We start from the raw sequence: 23835 nt of genomic DNA, 5'->3' as shown, positions 1-23835 counted from the left end.
TACCATTTTAAAAGGTTTTATTGCCACTGTATTTCAATTTCCAGTAAAACAATTTAATATACTGACAGAAGTATTTAAATGTTCCACTTTAATCCGAGAGCAAAATTACTGTATGCTTCACAGGAGCTCACCACAGTCAAAAAGCTAGTCCAGACTGCAGGCTGACAGGCAACCAAACGTGAGTAAAGATAATACAATGTTGGTTTTATCCTCAGTATGGCAATTCTGTAAAATATATTTAAATTAGAAATTGACTGGAGCTAACCTTTCACAACATTTCTATTTTTATACTTTTCACTTGGCTTAATTTAGATGTTCATGTACTTTTCTTTCTCTTTCAAGGAGAACTTAAGTGGTTTAGCATTGGCCTACTGTAAAACTGTGAGACAAGGTTAGCTCCCATAATGCAACTGATTAGTAGCTTTCATCTCAACTCCTGTGAGGGAACTGGGCACCATTTTGTGATTTATGCCTTCTGTTTGCTTGTGCCTGATACAGTGGTAAGAACTAGCTTCTTGCAAATTTGGAGAAGGAGGGAAGAGACAAAGAGAAGGAAAAGTGAGTCTCCCTGGACAAATGAAATTTAGCAAGCAACTGGATTTGGAAAAACTAATAATGATAAACAGTTTTTCAGTGGCTCTGTGCAGGATCTGATCATTCGAGTAGTCGTACACACAAAAGGAAGGTGGGACTCCTCTACTGGCCAACTGTGGCTGCGGCACTGACTTACTATGATGATGCCTTTCAGAATCAAGACATAAAGTCAAAACTCCATCCAACTTACCAACAGAAAGGCAGAGAAATAGGACAAGATGGCACCTGCATCCCGACCAATAAACACAATATGACATAAACTTCACATTGCATACATAGGGAATAAAATCTGATAATGCTCCTCTAGATCATACATCTGGTGTCATAGGCTGAAACATACCCACCATAATTGATAAAGTGAATGACCTGTAAAAGAGAAGTGCCCTTTGAACCACAAAGAAGAGGGCCAACCTGCTGAGTTCCCCTTAAACTAAACATGATTTTATTGTGTTCACTTGACCTGAAAATGTTGTTAACATCCTTGCGGACCACAAATGGATCCTTAATCTACATGCAACCATTTCTGCTATTCATGGCTTATGCCCAGTCTCGATTTAATAACTAATTTTAATCCATGACACATTAGATCGTCAGCTTCAGCCTTACATGTGTCCATCCACAGGCAGAGAGCTCGGAGTTTTAAAGACTCTATGAGATCTGAGGCAATGGAATGGATTAGGCCATTGTCAGTGTGTGAGTATGTGGGCTGTGTTTGTGTTTTGTGTGTGTGTGTGTGTGTGTGTGTGTGCGTGTATGTCCGTGTCTCAGGGCGATACAAGCAGTTCTTCTGCTGTGCTATCGCCTTAATTTCACAAAGCCAATGTTAGGTGACAGGACAACCGCTCCTTCTGCCTCAAGCCACCTCTTTCTCTCTGAAATCACCAGAGACCTGCAAACACACAAGAATTAGGGCTGGTCCATCAGTGAGCACAACTTTAATAAGGCCAGAAACTGATCTAAGAGGCACAACAATAACGGCCTTATGCTCAAGTCTACATCAATATGATGTAGACTTGAACTTTTACTGCATATGTAATTTAGCTCCCAGCCTGGCTGAGCTTATAGAGTAATTTGTAGTCTCATTTGAAAATCTGGACTATTATTCTAAATAAAAAAAGACTTGACTTACAACTGGTTAATTAGAACTTGAGACTGTAGTTATTGTAACTACTTAAAACTTGGGGACAAGACCACATTGTTGAATTGAAAATAAATGTTGAATTTGCAGTTAACTTAGTGAGTAGTATGTTAAGAGGAGCTACATGTCATAAGAGCCAAATCTAGAAATACTTACTATAATACAGTGGTATGGTTCAATGTTTTCAAAGGTTTGAATGTCAGATTAACTCACTGTGAGGCCTGGGTCATACATATCATTAGTGATTCCAACACTAGCTGAAGAAGGCGATGATGAAGGACTAATCCCAGCTTCGTTTTTTTGCTGGCTTCTCAGGTAGTAAAACAGCAGAGCCACCAATGTGGTGATCAGCAGCAAGACCACGATAACAGATGCTGCAATCCCACCAGCGTTGTCTCGCTGTCGTGAGGCTACAAGGGACAAGGCAAACAGTTACACTCCTGCCTCTGCTGAAAACAATGGGACCACATCATATTACATTTCACTGCTGGTTTTTCATGCACCACCAGGTAAAATACCACAACGCTTGAACAAATTCCAAAACTGTAAAACATTTTTTTATACAATTTTTCTTGAACTGTCCCCTCCAGGCACCTGTTATTTCCAACTAATTCCAAGGTTTCCATAAATATTACCTTGAAATTGACCTTTAAAAAGTGAACACGCAAAATAAAATGCTAATGAACGCTACAAGTGTGCATGAGTTACTTAACTAAGAGATAACTTGTGCTGCATTACCAATCACAATCACAGCAATGCAAAATTTAAAAGGTGATTTTCTTCACAGGGATATCGTTATAACATAATCAGTAGCACATTAGAGTCAAATCATATTGACAGGATGACCGAGTTAAATGTAATTTGTAGTGATCTGCATTCTCTTGCAGCAAAATACACACCACCGTTTGAGTGTTTAAATACATACAATACAATTTAAGTATAACACCTATACTCATAATATGTAGGACACTTTCTTCTCTTACGTTTCACTGAATCTGTGACCTCTTTAGCACAGTTGATCCCGATGGTGTACGCAATGTCATCCAGAGCTAGAACACCCGATGTGCCTTTGATTCCCTCGAACACAATCTGTTAGTAACAAAACAAGACAACAGCATAGATAATGGTCAGTCTCCCTGTAGAAATTTTAATGTAGAAATTGCAACGTATTTGTCCAAACACAGTTCTCGGAATAATAAGAAATAAGAAATGTACTGTATTTGTGTACCATGTCTTGTGCTAAGGATAAGCCTGACCTGGTATTCCTCAGTAGATATGATGTTGATGTCAAAGCGTTTCCACAGGTCTCCCATTGCATTCACAAGCAGCAGCTCATTGAGACGACCTTCAACCAGCCTCCACACCCTCAGCTGGCTGTCCGCTGCACACATTCAAAAACACTGGTTAATAGAGAAAATGTAGACACAGCCAGACCCCATCTCACAGGCTCAGATTAACAAGGGGATACCGCTACTTGGCAACGTTATGTGCCAGAACCAATCACAAATGTTTTTACAGTGATTTACATGAGACACTGATCTTTACATGAGGAAGGTTTGTAGGTCCAGAATATCAGACAGGTGCCCCGTGTCGGGGGCAGGTGTGGGCTCAGCAGCTGAGCATTTTGATTGGCTGCTGTCCGATTGCTGCTTGGAAAGAACATGAAGTGGCCTGGCAGAGAGAAAAGAGAAGGTGGCCTGTTTTACACTTAAGTACATTTTTTGATTCATGTTAAATAAACATAGTGAAGGACATCACTTTTGCTCTGTCCTCCTCGTACCACTATGTGGACACTCCCCTCTAAAAGTATTGAAACAGTAAGGCCAATTCCTTTATTTTCGCTGTAGACTGAAAAGAGATAAACATATTAGCTTTTATTTCCAGGTATTTACTGTACATCTGCATCGGATACACAGCTTAGAAGATACCTTTTGTTTCAAGCCACCCATTTTTTGTGTGAGCAAAAATATTGGAACAGAGAGACTTAAAATAGAATAAAGTGAATAAGACTTAATATTTAGTTCAAATCCTTTGCTAGCAATAACTGCATCCTTTGTTGTTTTGGCAGTGTGTTTTTGGTCATTATCTCGCTGCATGATCTCCCAATCAGTTTGGTTGCATCTTACTTTAAATTGGTAGACAAAATGTTTCTGTAGGCTACTGAGTTCATTTTGCTGCTGCCATCAAGTGTTACATCATCTATGAATATTAATGAGCCCTGTCCCAGTAGAAGCCATTCAAGCCCAATCCATTACATTACCTCCTCTGTGTTTCACAGATTTGTTCATGAAGTCTTCTGCAAACAGTAGATTGTCATACTTTCACTCCTTCCCACTGGAGGTTGCTGCTGATGTCACTAGCACTTGTCTTTCTTTACAGCTCTTACAATGTTTCTGTCATCAACTGTTGTTTTGCTTGGTCTACCTGTTTGACATCTGGGACTTAGTGCACCAGTGGTTTGTTTCTTGTTCAGGACATTCCAAATGCTTGTCAAACCCAAATGTTTTCAGTCAACAGCAAAAATAATGGAATTGGCCTCACTATTCCAATACTTTAAGAGGGGAGTCTATCAGTGCCCTGACTTGTCTGTCTGGTGTACCTTTCTCTGTGCCCAGAGTGTGGTCTTTGAGTGGAACTGAATAGTGTTTCTCTGCCTCAGCACTTGTCCACTCCCAGTCCAGTTTGTCCACTTTGCTATTTTGAGTGTTGCTCCAGCTGCACATCCCTCTCTCCAGATCGCACTTAAAACCTGTATTGTTTACAGAAGAAATATTACAAAGAAAACACAACTGTGCCCAACTGTTTAGTTTAGCATTAGTACAGCGATATTTGTTAATGATTTGTGAATGAAGTCTTTCTACATTGCTGGGGCTTATGCAAACCTTGAGTTTCGCATGGGTGAGCTGAAAGGAAGATATCATCAACTGCAATGTATGAGTCTTTCCCTCCAGCACCAACCACCTCAAACTCCAACTGCACAGTAGAATTAAGCATCTTCAGATCATCTTGGTTTAAACAACAAACATGAAACCCTGCATAGTTACAATTACAGGAAAATGTTGTGGACAGATGGATTACATTTCTTTTACATTGAAAAATGATTCAAAAATTTGCAAAATAAATTGCAAATAAATCAAAAGCATTGCCTTGGTGCTAAGCTCCATCTTGTCTGACATATTACCCCACTATTACCCTGCTATTACTGAGCTGCAAAGTAAAGTAAAACGAGTATAACTTTTGCTGCATCCCTATTTAGGTCTCTGCACTTTACCTGCCAGTCCATGAGGGCATTTGAGATGTTGCCGTTTCCATGGCGCCAGACATTTCCCTGGTTCAAACTGTCAGAGAATATCTTCACCCTCTCTCCTTTCACTGGCTTTATATACACTGTCAGAGAACCTGCAAAGTACTCACAGTTAAATTGTGTTTTTATGGAATATTTTTGTGTGTCGCAGTGTGTCTTACCAGGATTGACTCCACCCATGCGATACCAGAAATGGACACATTCGGTCTTGGCTATTCCTTGGCGAACAGGGGAGGTGAGGACAGCAGTCTGGCCAGAGGAAAGGAAGTTTTTTCCAGTGTTGGCCATCATGTAGAAACCTGCACACATACCAGGCCAAGAAAAACCCATCCACCAAGTTTTAGATTTCTGCAAGTACAGTATGTTGAAATACACTAATCAATCATATATGATTTAAATGGATTCCATCTTACCCAGTACAGTTTCCAGAGTGTGGTCAGTATTGGGTCCAGTGATTGTGGAGGTGTGTCCACTGCGGTGGAGCCACTGAACTTTACCAGAGCTGCTGTACCCACACTTCTGGCCTTCAAAAGAACACATTCTGGGTACGCTGCACGGGCGATCCACGAAGACCACATCATCAATAGCTAGTTGACCATCAAAACCTGAGCGAACGGCTTCAAACATCAGCTGTTGGTAGGTTAAAGGATAAAAGATAAAGATTTTCTGCTTTTGAATGCAAAGTGAAAGACTGAAAAAGGGCTTAAAGATAAAATTATGTTTTCTTTTTAACCACAAGAGAGTTTCTCCAAAACCCCAAGCAACCTGATTCTTTCACTATAACTCTTCTTATCACTCATTCATACTATAAAATATGTAAAAAGCTCTGTGATATTTTGTGAATACTTAAACATCACTTTCTAATTTTAGGCTAATTGTAAGTATTCTGTACCTGAAAGGTTGTGAGTTGATGTGGTACTGGGCAGTGTGCTTCATTCCACACATTGCCATGAGCTCCACTGCGGGTCCAGAGGACGGTTGCATAACCATAGTTATCTAACAGCTTCACATTCAGAATACCTGAGAGAGAATATAGTGAGAAGACACAAAGGAATATTTACATTATTACACATGTAAGTAACCTTTTATTACAAATCAACATAAGTCTGTCTTTCTCAGTTTGTGATCAACAGGAAGCATTTGTAGGAGTTTTTATTTTTTAACAAACATTGTAATGTGACTTTAACAGATGCAGTATTTGTTCACTTTCATTATTATCTTTATTTCAATCTGTGCTGTTTTTCACTTTGTCTAATCCTCACCTGTGTTTGGCCCATAGAGTTTGTAGAAGAAGGACAGGCAGTAATTTGGTGCAACTGTTGACTGCGGAAATGAAACTAAGCGTCCAAACATACCACGCAGAGTCGGACTCCACATGTCCACAACAAGACTTTTGCCTGGACATAAACAGAAATACAGAAAAGAAGGGAATTTAACACAATTTATGCAGTCACAATTTTTGAGGCCACAGGCCAGTAGGGGGCCCCAAGGGCTGACAAAAGTTAAACTATGTACTGACTGTGACACTGACTGTGTGCAAAGTTTGCAATGACACTACCAGTGCCAGACCTCCATAAAAGGCCCAGACTCTCACACTGTTGCAAGTTGCGCCTGATTCAGTGTAAAAAAACAGGTCTAATGAGACAAGGACACCCAGCAGAAGCAAATGGGAGCAAATTCTGGGAGCAAAAAAACAAGGAAGAGGTGAAAAAGTAAGATAGTAGTAAGCAGAGCACAAATAAATCAGCTAACTTGGACAATATTTTATCTGTGGTAAACGGATGAAAGCTGTGTCTAACTAAGCTAACTGTCAAGCTATGAATGCTAAGTTATGAAATTAAGATGCAACAAAATGTGGACAAGTGTACTATAATTTACTAAGGTGTATTATTGTAAGTGAGGTGTGGTGTGTATTTTATTGCATTTTCCATATCTTAAAGATGGCTATTTTGTGATGAATGGCTTTTTGTCTAGGGCCCCAACAGAAACTCAGGGTTTAATTGCTCCAATAATATAAATATTAACTTCTAAAGATTTTTGAGTGAGGATCACCCTTTCAACCCATCAGGTCTCTATGAGATCCAATGGGCTTTGACACAGGGTCAGTATTTGATGCCGTGGAAGCATTTGATTTCTCAGGGTACAGCTACTGTAGCTTGATTAACAAAAAATCAAATTATAGCTCCAAAGGCCACCTTTGGAACAAAAATGATCAGGTGTGCTTTGGTTTAATGCCCTTTCCATTGTTTATTGGTAGAACAGACTACAGAACCGCTGTCACTGTGTTTTCACTCCATCTGTTGTGACATGTTGAAACTACAATTATAATAATAGCTTGTAGACTTAAGACTGTTTTGTGAGAAGAATTATGCTCGTACACTGACATCTACCACCAATCCATATAAAATGACACTATTTGGATCCCAGTGGGATCTCTATTAGGTCAGAATGATAATAACCCGGTTGACCTGGCCTGGTAGATTAGAGTTAAGTTTCTTCTGCTCATGGTAGGTGTTATGATCAAGATTTTACTTTTCTTTTCTTTCTTTCTTTTTTATACACAACTTCCTTTATTTGTTTATCTTTGAGCTTACCCATCCCAATGGTGTGGTCCATCCCATTGACCAGCGTCCAGTCAAAGTTGTCACTGTTGTCCTGATACCATCCACACAGTCCATTTTCAAAGTTACATGACAGTCCTAGACAAAAATAAATGAAGTCCTAGGTAAAACACAGAAGTGGATTTTATGTGTGTACTGTAAACAGGCCTGTGCCTTACCTGTTGGTGAAGATGGGAAATGACTGATGTGACAGGTGGTGAAGCGAACATTCTTCACTTTTATTATGGCAGATGGAAAGACCTTCACTGCACGAGCTTCAAACACCAGCTGGTAAAGAAAAGAAAAATAAAGCAGCAGGAATGAATGACTATAAAATATCTGTAACATTACAACTATAAAACATTAAGAACAATTTTAACTGCGGTTTATTTCTTACAACCAACTAAAGACTGCAAACAGAAATGTTGTCACTTGTTTTGATGCTGCAATGCATCACTAAAAATTATCAGGTTAATTTGTTTTCTGATTTTGTATTAAATATACAGGAATTGCAAAAACTATATTTTGTCTCATATAATTATTCTTTATCAAAGTTGTTAAAATACTAGTGCTAGAGACTGAAAGTCTAATTTCATTATAGATTATAATTATTGATGCATTAATGTCTTCATCCATTTAATTCTGTGATTGGCAACAAGGGAGCATACTGTTTATATGTTGTAAATCCAATCATTGTAATTTGATTTACTTTAGTTTATCATCATCAAAGCAAGATTTCAAATTTAAAGATGGCAACATGTTAACTCCGCTTTTTGGCTGAGAGGACAACATAACTGAGTTGAATCTCAATAATGTCAAATATGAAAATGGTAATTCTATGAGCAACATTAATCATTAATTGGAAAAAGAAATTGAAAAAATCCAGACCTGAAAGCGATGTTTTCTGAAACCAATAGGTAATTCAATGTGTTGCCATGCCCCCTCTTCTATTCCTGTCTTCCCACTGAACTCCCACAGTTTAGGCTGCATTCCCAGAAAGCTGTCCATCACCCTGACTGACAGCTCTCCTGCAGCAGAGTCACAATAAAACATAAAGTGTTGCAAGTTCTGGGAAACAATAGGATTTGAAATGTCAAATTATACCTAAATGTAGTTACCAATGTGATCTGAAATCCCTGTTAAAGCAAAATCAAAGCTGAGGGTGCAGGCTGGACCAGAGGGGCCAAGGAGAGGGGTATGTGTTTGGGCTTCAGTCAGCTGCTGGCCTGGGGCCTCTGTCACATACAAGTACTCTTCTAAGAAATATAAAAGGGAAAAATATTAAATTACTTTCCTCTTGTAATCATCGCTAAATCTAAACAAAATCAATAATTGAAGACAGTACTGTAATGCACATAGTGAATATACCTTTGGATGTAGCGTTTTTAAACAGCATCCAACCTTGACTCCCAATGCTTGAGTCAGTCCAGCCCAAGATGCCCTCAGAGTAAAAGAAGTCCCCTGCAGACACGATTAACAAGAGTCAAGAGTTAAGCCAGATTAACAGTCAAAATCATGTAATGATGCATTATTGTCGTACGCTGCAATGTCAGTGCACTACCATGGTCAAAATATTTTGTTTATTAAATATAGCTCTTTTGTGATCTGCCATCTTTGATTAGGTTAGGTTAACACTAAACAACAAAATTTGATTTGCTAAAGGAAAAGGTTGTAATAATGGTTAATAAAAAAAAAACACTATCCAACCCAGCTTCTTTTCTAGTGCAGTAAAGTTGCTGCCATTATACATTTGGCAGCATACATTATACATTTATACATTATAGTTGAAGTTACCTCAGCGAGGTCTATGGGTAAAAAGCAGTCGAAGAGGGATTGTGGCCTTATTGAAGATTATAGCACTGTCAAGCATGAAGATCTATCTGTGGGATTTTGGGGGGAGGATCTGGTGAATTCTTTCCCTGATAGCTGCAATTTAATTCATAAAGAAAGTAATTGCTGCTCAGAGTTTAGGAAATACTAGGCTTAGGGCTCTTGGTCAGCCTGGCTACAGTCCTGAAAAAAAACAACTGGGGATGATGAATAATATGCTGTTCTGGCAGAACAGAGGGCTTTTTTATATATTATTAAACTGTTTTTCCAGGCCAAGTGCAAATCTTCTAACGCTCCCATTGTTTTATCCGAGCTCAGGACCATCACCAAGGTCACCCTTGGTGGCTGGGAGGGGCCACACCTGGTGGGATGGTATTCGAACCCACTGCCTTCTGCATCCCAATCCAACGCTCTACCACTAAGCTAGCCCCCCTTTTTTTAAACTGCTGTATAAGAAATCAGTTTTAATGCCTTATGTAAGGACAAGGTCTAGGGTGCGACTAAAACAGTGAGTGGGCTTATTTAAATCCTACTGCTGGAAACAAAAAACGCAGTGTTACGGCAGTGTTACTATCATCTTCCTGAATGTTAAAGTCACCCATTATAATGACTTTGTCTGCGCTAAGAACTGGACAGAAAATCTGAAAATTCAGTCAAAAACTCTGAATAAAGGACTTGGGGACTGTACACAATAACAAATTGTTGAGTTTTCCAGTTTGGGTTTGAAAGGCTAAGAGTAAGACTCTCAAATGAGTTATAACTACTACTAACTACTACTACTACTTGTCCTTCTAAGCTTGAGTGGAAGATTCCTGCTACTCCTCCACCTCGGCCTGTGCTTAGAGCTCGGATGTTTAGTAATCTTTTTCATTTATATAGACACAGTCTCTAGGTATTTGGGACTTGTGGGAGGGTGACAGCTGTAAGGACACTGCAGAGAGGTGTGTAGGATTGGATCTCTGCATCCTAGGCTCAACTCTGGATTGTTATACTTTTGGCTGTCTAATAAAACTAGCCATATTTCTTGATGTGAGAGCTGCACCATCTAAAAAAAAAAACTTTTCCAATTCTGGCCCCAGTATAAACATTTGACTATGGCCGCTGGAGACACTAACTTCATATAGAGCTGCCAGTTACCAGAGTTGGTTTCTCAGCAGGTGTGTTGCTGAGTGAGAAAAATCGAATGGAAACGTGAACCGACTGGTGAGGAACCTTGGGCTTACGTACCGTCACCCAGGCGGACTGGCTTCCCAGCTGCTCGGGAACTGCAGAGGGATAGCTAACAGTGGCTGCGCTAAGTCGGCCTGCACCAGCAACTGGGGCCTGACTAGCTGGATTATTTCCCATGGTACAGACACCTCACCTCCAATGCTGCAAAAACCTTACACTTGTTACAGATCCCATTATCGCTAAAGGAGGCACAGGAAAAACTGAACATGAGACATACTGAGCATGTGGAAGGTTAAATTTGGAATTAGTTTACGTTAGTTAGTTAGGTTTTTGAAAAGCTCATGTAACACAAAGCCTATGTTACGCCTCAGGTAATAGTCCTTGTGCAGAGAAATCCCTTATTTAAGTAAAATAGGAGCAACGAGCAGTCGGGAAACAGCGCTTCAGCAGAAACCCAACACAACGTCAAGAAACAGGAAGTAACACAAAAGTGACACATATGCACAAACATCTAATGGTGCCGTGTTTCCTGGTCGTCCTTGGCCTAAAGTTCCTCCTTGAACTGAGGCTTTAAAATCCCACTTTGTTTTTTATATATCACCCTTCTAAAACGAGCACACACTAATATGCTTCATGTGTGCTTTTTCTGACTGATAAAATATTAAATAACATAATTTAAAAATGGATACATAAGATACATATACTCACCACATTTGGCTTCATCTGCTGCTCCCTCACAGTCAAGGTGAAAATTGCACATCTTGTCCGGTTCAGTACACGGGTGCTTAGGAGGTTTGGGGAAATTTGGAAGTGTATAATTTGCTGTTTAAGAAGAAAAGAATAAGATGGAGCAGATTTATTGTACAACTGAGGATCTTTGTGGACATGGGACCAAACTTTTTCATAAAGCTAAGACAGTTGAAATGATTACCAGATGACAGCTGGCATTCAGGGGACAACACAATGCTGTCGATGGCAATACCACCATATGTAAAGTTCCTGATTGCTGCCATTATTAGAATCTATAATGAAGGAAAGAGTGCAGAGCAAACAAAAGTGCACAAGACATTAATTGAATAATTAGTGCAATTTAAAAATACAAACGTTCCAAATCATTTCCAAGCCTTTAGTGTGTTATTTTTGTTGCTGTTGCTTGTAATTTTACAAAACCCTTATCTGTATGCAGATGTGCAAAAACCCCTTTCCTATTTAAAACGAAAAATACATATTGGCAGATATATAAAATCTATACCAGACTTTTTAGTTGTCCAATATGAGTAAAATTACTGCCTGAAAATCCATAACAAAATCCATACACTTACATTTACCCACAAATAAAGTATGTTTTGTTGCTTTGTGTAATATGTGTTTTTAAGGAGTTATAATGTAGTAGTGCTCCAGGGCTCACTTGGAAAGGGAAGTCGGTGATAATGTCCACTTCCGCCCTAACCCAAACATCGCCCAGGGATCCACCCCTCTCCCACACTGGGTAGATGTCATGGTCGGCCACCAGCACCGTCAGACCGCCAGACCTCGGCCCAAACTGGTGAGTGTACATAATCATCTAGAGCAGACAGATACAGAAACATTAGATTCACATTAGATTAGAAGTATATTCAGTCAAGTAAGTCAAATGGTTCTGTATTTATGTTTTAACCCTTTAAACAAATTATAAGCAGCCATGTATTTAATTTCCACTGGTCTGTGTGAGATCAGACTATGTGACCACATTACACCCATTTTTGTGTCTCTTTAATCTCACATTACACTTTAAGCAGTTTCTAATCTCTTACAACATGCTAAATGCTTCATCATATTTATCTGATCTCCCTAAATCTCAACCTGTGATCTTTGCTCTCAGGATTCCTAGACTTTTTTCCTACCCCTTCCTCCTCCTCCTCCTCATAATCATCATCATCCCTGCAGACATCAGACAGACTCTGTAGAAGCTTATAAATCCATAATCTATATGCCTTAGCTCTCCAATAGTATTTCATTACTTAAGCCCTTGTTCCTCTCACCATTCTTCCATTGGCTAGTTCATGTCAGTGAATTTTATTAAACCCAGTTGCTATGGATTTCGATATTCATTTTGTATGATGCTTAGAATTTTGCCATATTAATTTCATATACTATAAACCTACTGCTGTATGTTGCTTGATTCTATCCAATCAGCATCTACTGCCTGTGTGTATGTCCCAGAAGAGAATTACTCTGTTGCCCCTCTTGACGTTTCTTTCCATTTTTTCCTTCTTAAAATGTTTTGTGATGTTTCTACTTATCAGATCTAAGGGTCTACAGACAGAGTATGTCATTTTCTACAGACACTGAAGCCCCTTTAGACAAAATTGTGATTTGTGATACTTTGCAATATAAAGAAAGCCCGACCTGCAGAATAAAAAAGGAATAAGCTTGATACTCACCTTGCATGGGTGTGAACTATTAGTGGGTTCAAGAAGAGGACTTTGGAAAGCAGCCCAGTCATTGGAGAGACCACCATCAGGGACAGTGACATATAGGAAGTGACCTGCAGATACAGTAATGATTTATATTACTTGTTACATCTTGAATACACAATTATTTAAAAACATCTACAGTACACACTAACAATGAACAGTATGTTTTCAACCATAACAATAACTATGATACCTGCTGCACTGTTGTTGGAGTGATCTCTGCCTGGCCCTTGGAGAGGATCAGAGATGGAGATGTTGTTTTGATTTGTCCGCACCCATTTCAGTTTGGATAATGACCTCAGGTCCCAATCACAAAGGCCTTCCTCAAAGTCACACAGGTTGTACTCTTTTTGAAAACAATAAAACATGATCACTGGATATGTGAATGCATGTGCTAAGTTTACTGCACAGATTGAGTGGAATGTGTTTTCACAATGTTTCAGGCATATTAAACAATTTTAAATACATATTCTATACAGAGAGTGTATGGACTATAATAAATGTGGTAAAGCTGGTAGGTTTAGGCTCTAACCACAGGGGTAACAAAAATTTAAATATAGAGTTTCATCTAGTAATGCTGAGGTGCAGCTGAAAGGTCTAGAAAAGGTAAGTGAGTGGACCCTGAAGAAATAAATGTATCAAAGTACTGTAAGTCAGGAATGAACTTTAAATGTGTAGTTATATGAAGATTATTTGTATCAGCAATGACCATTACCATCTACAGTAGATATGAGGCACGTTTAACATTTTATGTATGTAAATTACAAATGATTTGATTCACTCAAATCTAAATTTATTTTACAGGTTTGAAGCTTCTGCATCCACTGGAATACAGTGAAAATAATTAAGAATTATGACATTTTGAGACTACTGTCCTTAACCAAGATCCTGGTTTCTTTTATTAATACACACACAACATGGGCAGCACTTTGCATTGGGTTTTTTTTTTTTTTTTTGAATAGCTGTACTGTGGTGTCAGAAATTTCTCACCGCACTCCTCATCACTCCTGTCACCACAGTCATCGCTGCCGTCACACCTCTGCCACTGCTCCACGCAGCCCTGATTCTTACACTTCCACATCCCTGCTGGACACTCTTTACCAGGAAGCGGTACTGGGGACATAAGGAGAGAAAAACATCATGAGTAGGATCACAATGGCTTAGAAGTTTAATAATGTATTTATTATAAATAGATAAATAATCAAGTGGCACAGCCAATATACTTAGAAATACACAAATGACAGGTGAATCAGAGGGACTTTTGAGGGACTCACAGGGCAGAGCACAGTCCAGAAACTGCAGTTGGTCTACCGCTACGTCTCCTTTCTGTCCATTGGCGCGCTGGGAGTAAAAACAGATTTGAAAGGGTGTAGGAATACGGCCCAGAAAGATGGTAGCCTCTCTCCAACCACGGACACTGGTGGCCTCGGGACGCCAAACTATGGCCTCTTGAGACTCCTGGTGAAGGACTGATGCCCACAACGGTGTGGAGCCCAGACCTTTGTGACCTAGAGGTAACAAGATAAATTCTCAATTAGCATAGCAGCTTCAGAGCTGAAGGAGAAATTAAATGTAACCTTAAAAATGTCAAGTGAGATTCACTGCTCTTATAACATATATATGCGTTCATATTTAGAATGCAACAAAGCCATACTCAGTGAAATCAGAATTATAAAAAACAATTAATTTGAAAGACATGAAATAAAAAAAAACAGGAAATCTGATATACGAGGAGCTGGCCAGAGCTAGTGGTTCAAAGGTAAAACTGTAGATAATAATGGTTGTCACCTGAGTCCCACAGGAAATATCTGAGACGAAGCCGACATGTCGTTGAAGACTGTCTCATCTCTGGAGAAATGAGCTTGGCAGTACTGAGGGACTCTGTCTTCACTGCACTCACTCCCATAAACCAACCTGTGTGATGGGAAGTAGTTATTGTTGCATGTCATGGTATTAAAACTGCAGTTTAGTGCTGGGTAATGTTTTTCAGTCAGACTGAACTGACAAGTTAGAATTGTGGGTGGTACAGTAAATCACTTTTTTAAAGCATCCTATCATTAAATATGAAATTGCTTTGAGCAAATCTGAGGTGAAAACTGTCTGTGTCCAGCTAGTATGTTCAAATCTTGTAATTATTTCCTATTATGTTTTTCTTAAGAGAAGGCAATTTATCATTGTTTTTCCATACTATTCTAAATACACCACGCTCTCTTTTCAATACTGTAGTATCTAATATAATGAGAAGACAACACTGTTCAACACTCCTGTTAAATGATTTAATGTGAAATTTATCTGCTGGGGAGAGATCGCTGTGTGAACTCACAGCTGCAGAAAAATTACTGGCTGCTGAGGCTGGCTGTGACAATAACCCCAGCATCTGCTAATTACACTCTTTATCACTACACTTCATTTTTACATGCTGCTTTCATTAGGAGCCTCTGAAAAAAATCCTAGTCACAGACAGTTACTGTTTATTACACACAAGATATTAACATGGATTAAATCATATGAACCTGGTTTTTAGTGTTCACTTTCATTGATTAGAAGATCAAATTAGTCAAAAAGGGATTCTACATATAACACTTTTGGTGCACCATTAATTGCTTGGAAAAAAGAGCAAAACTCACGATACTTTAATAATTACAAATTTGACTTCAGATATTATATAGACCCATAGACCTATTCAGTTTTTGAGTTGTAGATGTAAATATAAGCTGATATAAGTAATATTTTCGAACGCCACTGTGCTCCTAGGAACACTCAAAGCTTTAAAAATGGTTTTATACACTTATCATGATCTGCGTTCAACTCAAAATGTCATTGTGGTGTTCAACAGAGAGTTCCTTGGTTTTTCTCTTGACAAGCAGTATGAAATGTGGGACCTTACATACATTTGGGACATTTATTGTATTTCATTGGATCTTGGCTATATTCTTATTTGCTTTAAACAATACAGTCAAAGACATTTTGCTTATTGTACTGGTGTGTGTCTGTGTATAAAACTATACCTGTAGCTATCCCCGTGGTGTAGTCAGAGGATGGGCCGCTGTCGGGCAGCTTATCCCCTCTCTGACGTCTCTCCCAGCTGTATGCTGGACTGAAGGACTGTTCAGTCCATCCACACATTCCTGCATCCTCAAAGTCACACTCAAACCCCTTTCCACTGTATCCTTGAGGTGTAGAAGAAATATGTTTTCAAATATATACCAGGAGACAAGAGGGGCTCTAAGGCCTACTTCAAATATCATTTTGACAGTTTTCCTATCAGTATTTTGATATTACGTTACAGTCATACAATATGGCAGTTTATAAAAGTGTCGTACTGACAGATGAGAAATCATTCAACAGTGTGTTTTCCTCTGAAGGAATAAATATAATTTGTAAACTTACCGCAGTTCTGTTCATCGCTACAATCATCACAGTCGCACACAAAGTCACATTTCCTCTCTGGAGCCTGACACACTTGTGACCAAGAACCAACGGCTGTGTAAACACAGAAGACAGTGATCCTACTCTGTTCCAGAATTATAATATTATTATTAAACAGACACTCGTTCCGACAATACTGATTTCTAAAAATTGTTTTTCAAATATTTGTCTGTGACAAGTGGTACCAACACTCAGATCTTTAGCTGAAATACATAAGGGAAAAACAGTCCTTTAAATATATTGTCTAGATTTATTAGTATATACATCAATGTCATTTTCAACTACTAGTTCAGTGCATCTTTTGCGAAGAATAGTGCTGATTGAGTTTTAATGAAATGTAAATACATTCAGCAGTTGTAGGCTGCATGTAGTTTTTCCATAAGGTGACATCAGGCCTGACCTTGTCATGTACTATTATTAATATTGGCAAACCAATCCTCACTCTAGGTCGAAGCTTTCAACCATATCAGTATTTAACTGCACTATAGGTCTAATTAGTTGTACATCTGAGTTCCCACTGATGGCTCAGCATCAAACTCTCTTATCAGGACTGATTACTGTCAAACATTTATAGACCAACTAAAGCCAACCGCTAAACCAACTAAAGCTCAAAGACCAAAGAGAAATAACAAGGCTAATGTCAGTAAAATACCATCTGTCTATTTAGAGGTCTTAGATAGAGCTTTGGATAGACAGAAGATATTTGCTGACATCAATTAAATAACTAAGGAAATGTTAAAAATATTTAATATTAAAATGTTTTAGTTGATTCTTTCTATTGTTAATAAAAATCTGAATGTTAAAACAGAATTAGAAATTCCTGATGGCACACTGTACATCATCATTTAAATCCTGGCCTCCAAAACATTTGGACCAGCCTACCCTCAATAAATATCTATGAAATATCCTTTAAGTCTTAGTTGTTTTCTAAAATGTATCTATACTGCTTTATTGTTGGCTTCTATGTAGTCAAAATATGAGTATGTAACTGCTGTAATCACCTCATAAAGTATAATTGAACTGTTGAAGGTAACCTATTCCCACTTTGCCTTAACAGTCAAAATCACTGAGACAATTTAGAGCTAATAAAGAGTATGACCTCAGTGACCTCAATGGCAGCTACAGCCATGTGTCTGACAGATGTGGAAAAAATTGAGAACAATCATTTAACTGTTTGGGACTTGAATATGAAAGTTGATTCTTGACTTTCAAGACTGTTAATTCAGTGAGTACTTCTCACTTTTTAGAGAAAAAAACAAATAGTTTAGTTTAAGTTTTTGTCTAATGTTTGTTGCTCATTTAGAAATTTGAAGCGACTAATTTTCCAACTGGCTCGTGTACTTTTATACTTTGAGTTAAACCATTAACATTAAAAGCATTGTTTATACATATGTAAAGCTGTTATAAAAAGCCACTCTGTTGAAGTCTGGTTGAATTTGCTCTTACCCCACTGCAGAATCAACAGCAGAATGAGAGCTGAGCTCCTCCAGTGTAACATCGTTTTCCCTTCTTCCACCAAATCAGTCTGAAGGTCTGAGCACAACACACTCTGAAAATCTTTACCACTTGATTCTGACCTTTTCTCTGGTGCTGAGAGATAACAGATGGACTTTATATACATCCGGCATGCGGCTTCAACAATCCGTCATAAAACAATTTCCTTCACATTACAGTTTTCCACAGACACAGGACGCATAAAGTTTTAATATAATAGTGGTTAACACTCTGACACTCTTGTTGCCACAGCAAATTAGGAAGTCAAACTAAATACAAATAAAATTAAATGAATGTTGTACATTAATTTTAGGTGGTTGGTGATGCTGTCTTTGCAATTCATGATGGCATCTGTTGTGGGCAACTGAACCCCAACTTAGTTGCTCCAGCTCTCCACTGGTCTCTGAGTGTGTGTGTGTGTGTGATTGCGAGTACCAAAAGGTAGTAAAGCCGGTCTTATTTAAATGGCTCGAAGCTAGCAGTTCCTCCAGTTTTGTGCTAAGCTAGACTTTTTTCTGTCCTTTCAGCACATCCTGTGAGTTCAGGGTCGCCACAGCGGATAATTTGTCCACATGTGGATTTGGCACAGTTTTCACGCCGGTTTACGTCAGTTTTAATTAGGCTCAGTATCTCTAAACAGCACTGCTTCCTGTCACAAGAGCGAGATGTTATCAGTAATAGTACTGATAAACCCAGTGAACACTACCCAGCACAAATGGTAGACAGACAAAGGTTATGTGCTGTTGGAGCAGGTGAAGTATTTAACAGCTAAAGATACAAATAATTTACTCAGGAAGGAAGTTTTAGATTTGTACATTTGTCTAGAGGTCACTCTTCAAATGAATGCTCTCTATTACCAGTGGTGATCACAGAAGATCATCAAGTTCTTCAGCTCTTATCTAAAAGCCAAATGAAATCAGGCTAATGACATTCATCGGTTTTTTACAGTTTGCCAGCTGCCACACAATTGCTGTTGGCCAAAGTAAGTTAAAGTACGATGGCCGTGTTTCCAGCTTTCTGCTCTGCAACACAAAGACAACAATAAGCATACAACCAATAAGCTGAATTTAGGAGACATTTATGAAACACACATTGCAACTTAGCATTTAAGGTTCACTTATTAGTCTGTGAGTGCATGTCACCTTACAAAGCTGTCATGACATGCTATTTATTTTAAAATGCAACTTATTTCCTGATGAAATAAAGTGAAAATGTGAAAAACAACAGTTTGCTATTTATTTACTCAAATTGTAACATGAACATAACTCCCATAAAGCTCGTTTCCTGATGATGTGTTGTGGCTTCTGTTACTGTATAGTGTAGGGTTACACATAAGTACTACATCAGTCCAAGGTAAAAGGATGGCAAACAGAGATTGGTCTCAGTTCAGTATCCTTCATTGTCCCAGGTCACCTCATAGTCTGGATAGCGAGCCTTCAGTTTCTCAGTAGTTACTGCATGGTTTGCTCTTCCAAATCCCTGTAATTAAAATAAACATTGATATTTTATCATGACCCATAAAAAGCTTACACTCTTTTAAAGAGTATTTCATCAGTAAATGTAATGATAACTTGAAAGAGATCGTTCATAGTGACAAACCCATCAACAATAATCAGCTTGTGCAGCACAATGACTGTATAATTTGTTACAGTCTAAATGACCATGGTGTTTTCCTGTAGGCTTCTCTCACCATAGAATACCCGTAGACATGGATCTTCTTGGCCTGGGGATTGTGTCTTATCCTCCCTCCTCCAATACACTCACAGTCCAGGTGGCCATCTTTTTCCAGTTCCTCTGAAACCTTCTCATAGATATCAGCTGCAAGAAAAAAAAGAAATACAGAACAGGTGCGTAACAGATAAACGTGGCACTCTCTGGTTTATGTAACTTGGTATCATTTTCAGCATAAGTACATATACACATTACACATTTTCTAAGTACAGTCACAAAAATGACTTGCTTTTTGACTTTTTGTTAGTAAAAAACTTCACTCCACTTAAATCCTGGAGTTGTTATCATGACATCATCAGAAATGGCTTGTTTTGTAGATGTGCTGCCTCCGTTTGGTATGACAAGGACAATGGCTCGTTAGACAAATGTTCTGAAAGCTCCGTTTTTTACTGTGACAGTTTTCCAGGCCACATGGAATAAAATCGAATCATTGCATCATCTGCACATAGTGTATCACATTTTGCTGCGCATGAGGCTGTGGAGTTGAAGAACTCAGAGGAGCCATGCTGACCCTTGTCCTCAATGACATTAAAAATAAAAGTATTAATGTTTTGGCTGATCGGTGTATACACTGTATATGAACAGAAAAGGCAATGTGTTTTGTATTTTATATTTTAGTTTAAATTTGGGCTTTGGGTTTTGTTTCTTTACATTTATTTATGTTTCAATGTATTTATTATTATGTTTAATATGGTCATATTATTATTGCTTTATTAATACAGCTTTAAAACTTGTGTCGTCTTTGAATTACCGGGCAAAGTTTCACAGGGCAAGCTGTGCATTAGTGTGGACATTGTTGCATATTCAGAAAGGGTCTGATATTTTTCGAATTTTCTAAAGTGCAAATCTGCATGGGCATAAGAGAGCCACAGATTTCTGTCAGCCTTTGTGTGAATAAGCAGTGCCGATGCTGAGGTGATGCTAATGCTGTATTCTGTTCTGGCAAGACTGGGAAGACAAGAAGTCCTCTCAGTCTGGGCAGGCTGGGAAGACTTCTTGCCTTGGAGAGACTGAGCTTAAGAGGTCTTCCTGTTATCCCAGAAGCGAGACAAGCAGAAAGCTGTGCTGAGACGAGTGCATATAGTGGATCAACTTAACATTTTCACACTGTCATTTAATTGGACGATTCACATACAATATGGGGACTATTTAAGTTAAACCTGGACATGCATGTAAAATGAGCTTTGAAACATGCTACTGTTCCAAAATTACTATACAGTATCTGACCAAAAGTGTTTGACATGCTGCTGAGGTTTTTAGTGGTTTTGAAGGCATTGAAAGAGTTTCAACCTAAGTGCTTTAATGCAGGCCTGGTGTTTTCCACTGAATTAGATGTACGTAGGTATTATCTCTGTAAAGACCCCAGGTGGACCTTCTTAGTGCATCCGACTCACCATGGTACTCGGCCCAGCTGTATCCTCGGACTATATCCACATCCGATTCGTCACCCTCCTCTTTGCTATGAACTCGAATCAGGACGTACTTAAACACCCCGGAGGCATCGATATCAGCCTGCGGTATTTTGGCCATCAGGGCACCAGCCTTGGTCTGTGTGCACATATCCCAACTTCTCAGCAGCCACACTAGCAAAGCGACAAACAAACCAAGCGCACGTATTTTCTCAACTAACTCCGTTATTGTATCTGTGGAAACCCAAACAGCTTGTCAGGTGGTTTATAATTTAACCACACAACATTCATTACAAAGCCGTTGCGCTACTGTCAAAAATGTTCCTCCTTGCAGAACAGAAACTAATCTTCTTCTTCTTCTTCTTCTTCTTCTTCTTTCTCTGCTGCTTCTTCCTCTTGTTCTTTTATTGGTGGTTGGCTGATCCACATAAATGCGCATTAGCGCAACCTCCTGGATTGGAATGTGATGAACGGCAAAAGTTCTAAATAAAAGAGAGTTCTTTATATAATAAAAAGAGTTCTAAATACATCTATATTCTGAAACATGCAGGTACCAGTTTTGTATTTTTCCTATTTCAGTTGCTGTTTAAATCAACAGATGGCATTACAAACAGCTAGGGACGGATAACTGTTTGGCTGTATTGTAGATTGCTTTTCTTCTTCTCATCTATGCTTGTTCTTTTCTTTTATTTAGGCAAGCAATGAATAGGAGTTTTACCCCCACCTATTGGTAAGCCTGTGTATTACACTAGTCCGTTTTGCAGAAGTGTTTTCAACTTCTCTGTCAAAGAACCTCATTTGCATAGATACTAGTGTAAACATTCATAAAGCAGGACATTTAGCCAGGTTGCTGTATTTTAGCATGTCAGAATATTTTAATGTGACATGCTTGATAAAACATAATATGCCCAATTGAATGACTCACTGTAAATGCAACCACCACTTTTATTGCTTATATTTCTCCTGTACAAAGATTGCATCTCAGATAAAGATGGTTATGTGGTACCTTACACATGTAAATGGAATTACTGTTTTGAGCTCGTATACACGTATGTGAAGCTTACTAGCTTTAACTTACAGGCTAAGTTGATTAGCTTTAAATTAGAGCCAATAAAACAGACTGAAAGTGAAACTGGATAAAGTAATAATAGCCATTTATATTACGTAACAGCGAATGTTATACATCATTTATGTGCATCTTTCTGACCTGTGGTGGGTGGCTAAATGTTTACTTTCCCTTTCATACACATTCTCCCCTTTCTGTGCTGCAACAACGTTGTTCCACGAAAAGCAGCTTGAGACAACTCTGTTTGTCAGCCGAGTGCTGCCTGCTTAAATATAATGATCTAGAGTGAAATGTTGACTACAGACGTATGTGCTACCTCTTAAGGTAGACGTGCTACCTCTACCTTAATACTTTGTTGTATATCTTGCCGAATTACCTGCACCTATCTTTTTATAGTTTAGGATCTTTTGGAAACAAGCAAAAAACAAGTTGTTTGTCTTTGCACCGAACATGAAAAGCTTTCCTTAGAAACGCATCAGTCTGTACTTAAAGGACGCTTTCACTGATTTTGAACTTTTTTTGATTGTAGTTTGGGTAGTACATCTACATAAATGCCATTAAACTTCTCTTTGACTTCCCTATATCAAAATATATATCTCTCAACTTCTAGCTGAAAAACACTTCCAAATAACATAATTTGGAGGAACCTTCAGTTTAGTTTAGTTAGTTTCAGTTAATCATCTTATTGCTCACACTGTGGAGTTTTAAATTATGTAATCTGAACTCCTTACTCCTGGATGTGTCTCTCAGCTTGAAGCAGAAAAATATTTTACTATAGGGAAGTCAGAGGGAAGTTTAAAAGCATTAATGTACATTTACACACTAAAGTAAAGCCATAGGTTGAAAAATGGTGAAGTCACCCTCTTAGTATGAGGTATAGCAAAGAAATTATAGATTTCTTTAAAAGGTGTACACTATAGTCTCCAGAGAGATGCTGCAACTGGATCCAGTCAGAACAGCCAAAGAGAACAGGGACTTACAAGTGTCCTCCTTTAGAAACAGCCAACTCACTGATCCGGAATAGGCTGCATTGTGGTGGAAATATGATGATCAGAGGTTGGTTTGGCGCTTCTTCCTGGTTGTGTAAGAATTATCTCGAGAATAAATTAGCTGCTATAATACTTGGCTTGACCTGCTCAATCACCAGATGTGAACCCCGTCTAGTTCAGGGAACACTTCCCAACGAGCACAGTAGATCTTTGGAAAGTATTGCCAGCATTTTTGTCTGTTATCCCACTGAAACCCACTTCTAGGGTTCATTTTCATGTTGTCTTTGCACCAGGTGTCTTTCCTCCACATCAGCATCAAAGAATACACTGAGATCCCGCAGTAAAATATCAAATCACATGGATGAACTGAAAAAAATTAGGAAGGGACATTGTTTTCACATAAGAGAAACTAGTCTCTAAAGAAAATGAGTATACTGTACATATTTGGGACATTTTAATTTTCTTTATATTCTAATTCTAGTTAGCCCCTCTGTGCATATGAACACCCATTAGCAGACTCACAGAAAAAAGTTAACTATTGTTTATGTAAATACAAATGTTATAAATCTAATTTATAAACCTGGTTGGAGGTACCTGACCTGTGATGAATCTTACATCTTATGCA

At 38.5% G+C, this 23835-nt stretch overlaps 2 protein-coding genes across 2 annotated transcripts; both read right to left on the bottom strand.

Moving 5' to 3' along the window:
* Window positions 1-18128, bottom strand: mamdc4 (MAM domain containing 4). The gene is made up of 28 exons (XM_067484359.1): window positions 17968-18128; window positions 16483-16575; window positions 16101-16262; window positions 14881-15006; window positions 14367-14600; window positions 14083-14205; window positions 13286-13438; window positions 13060-13163; window positions 12045-12200; window positions 11568-11658; window positions 11345-11458; window positions 9005-9097; window positions 8755-8892; window positions 8525-8664; window positions 7816-7924; window positions 7631-7735; window positions 6299-6433; window positions 5929-6056; window positions 5450-5666; window positions 5198-5335; window positions 5004-5131; window positions 4615-4705; window positions 4332-4481; window positions 3278-3403; window positions 2989-3113; window positions 2716-2821; window positions 1946-2142; window positions 1-1483 (listed from the first exon to the last, which is right to left on the bottom strand). Exons 1-28 carry the CDS (start codon window positions 18017-18019, stop codon window positions 1448-1450), a joined length of 3570 nt encoding a protein of 1189 aa, XP_067340460.1. The 5' UTR covers window positions 18020-18128; the 3' UTR covers window positions 1-1447.
* A 949-nt stretch (window positions 18129-19077) lies between these two features.
* Window positions 19078-21547, bottom strand: phpt1 (phosphohistidine phosphatase 1). Its single transcript, XM_067484361.1, has 3 exons — window positions 21141-21547; window positions 19706-19833; window positions 19078-19494 (listed from the first exon to the last, which is right to left on the bottom strand). The coding sequence occupies exons 1-3, from the start codon at window positions 21304-21306 to the stop codon at window positions 19402-19404; spliced, it is 387 nt and encodes a 128-aa protein (XP_067340462.1). The 5' UTR covers window positions 21307-21547; the 3' UTR covers window positions 19078-19401.
* Window positions 21548-23835: the final 2288 nt, after the last annotated feature.

This window comes from Channa argus, chromosome 18 (assembly GCF_033026475.1).
Source record: "Channa argus isolate prfri chromosome 18, Channa argus male v1.0, whole genome shotgun sequence".
Classification (NCBI taxonomy): Eukaryota; Metazoa; Chordata; class Actinopteri; order Anabantiformes; family Channidae; genus Channa; species Channa argus.
The sequence above is the reverse complement of the archived record's forward strand: the minus strand, read 5'-3'. Positions and strand labels throughout refer to the sequence as shown.

Excerpts from the sequence above, each read along its gene's own strand:
- mamdc4 (XM_067484359.1), bottom strand. The coding sequence starts at position 18,019 with ATGTTACACTGGAGGAGCTCAGCTCTCATTCTGCTGTTGATTCTGCAG. Across the intron at positions 14,601-14,880 it reads ATATTTCCTGTGGGACTCAG|GTCACAAAGGTCTGGGCTCC; the intron begins GTGACAACCATT and ends TGTTACCTCTAG. Across the intron at positions 2,143-2,715 it reads GGTCACAGATTCAGTGAAAC|CCTCACGACAGCGAGACAAC; the intron begins GTAAGAGAAGAA and ends TGTCCCTTGTAG.
- phpt1 (XM_067484361.1), bottom strand. The coding sequence starts at position 21,306 with ATGTGCACACAGACCAAGGCTGGTGCCCTGATGGCCAAAATACCGCAG. Across the intron at positions 19,834-21,140 it reads CAGCTGGGCCGAGTACCATG|CTGATATCTATGAGAAGGTT; the intron begins GTGAGTCGGATG and ends TTTTTCTTGCAG. Across the intron at positions 19,495-19,705 it reads ATGTCTACGGGTATTCTATG|GGATTTGGAAGAGCAAACCA; the intron begins GTGAGAGAAGCC and ends TTTTAATTACAG.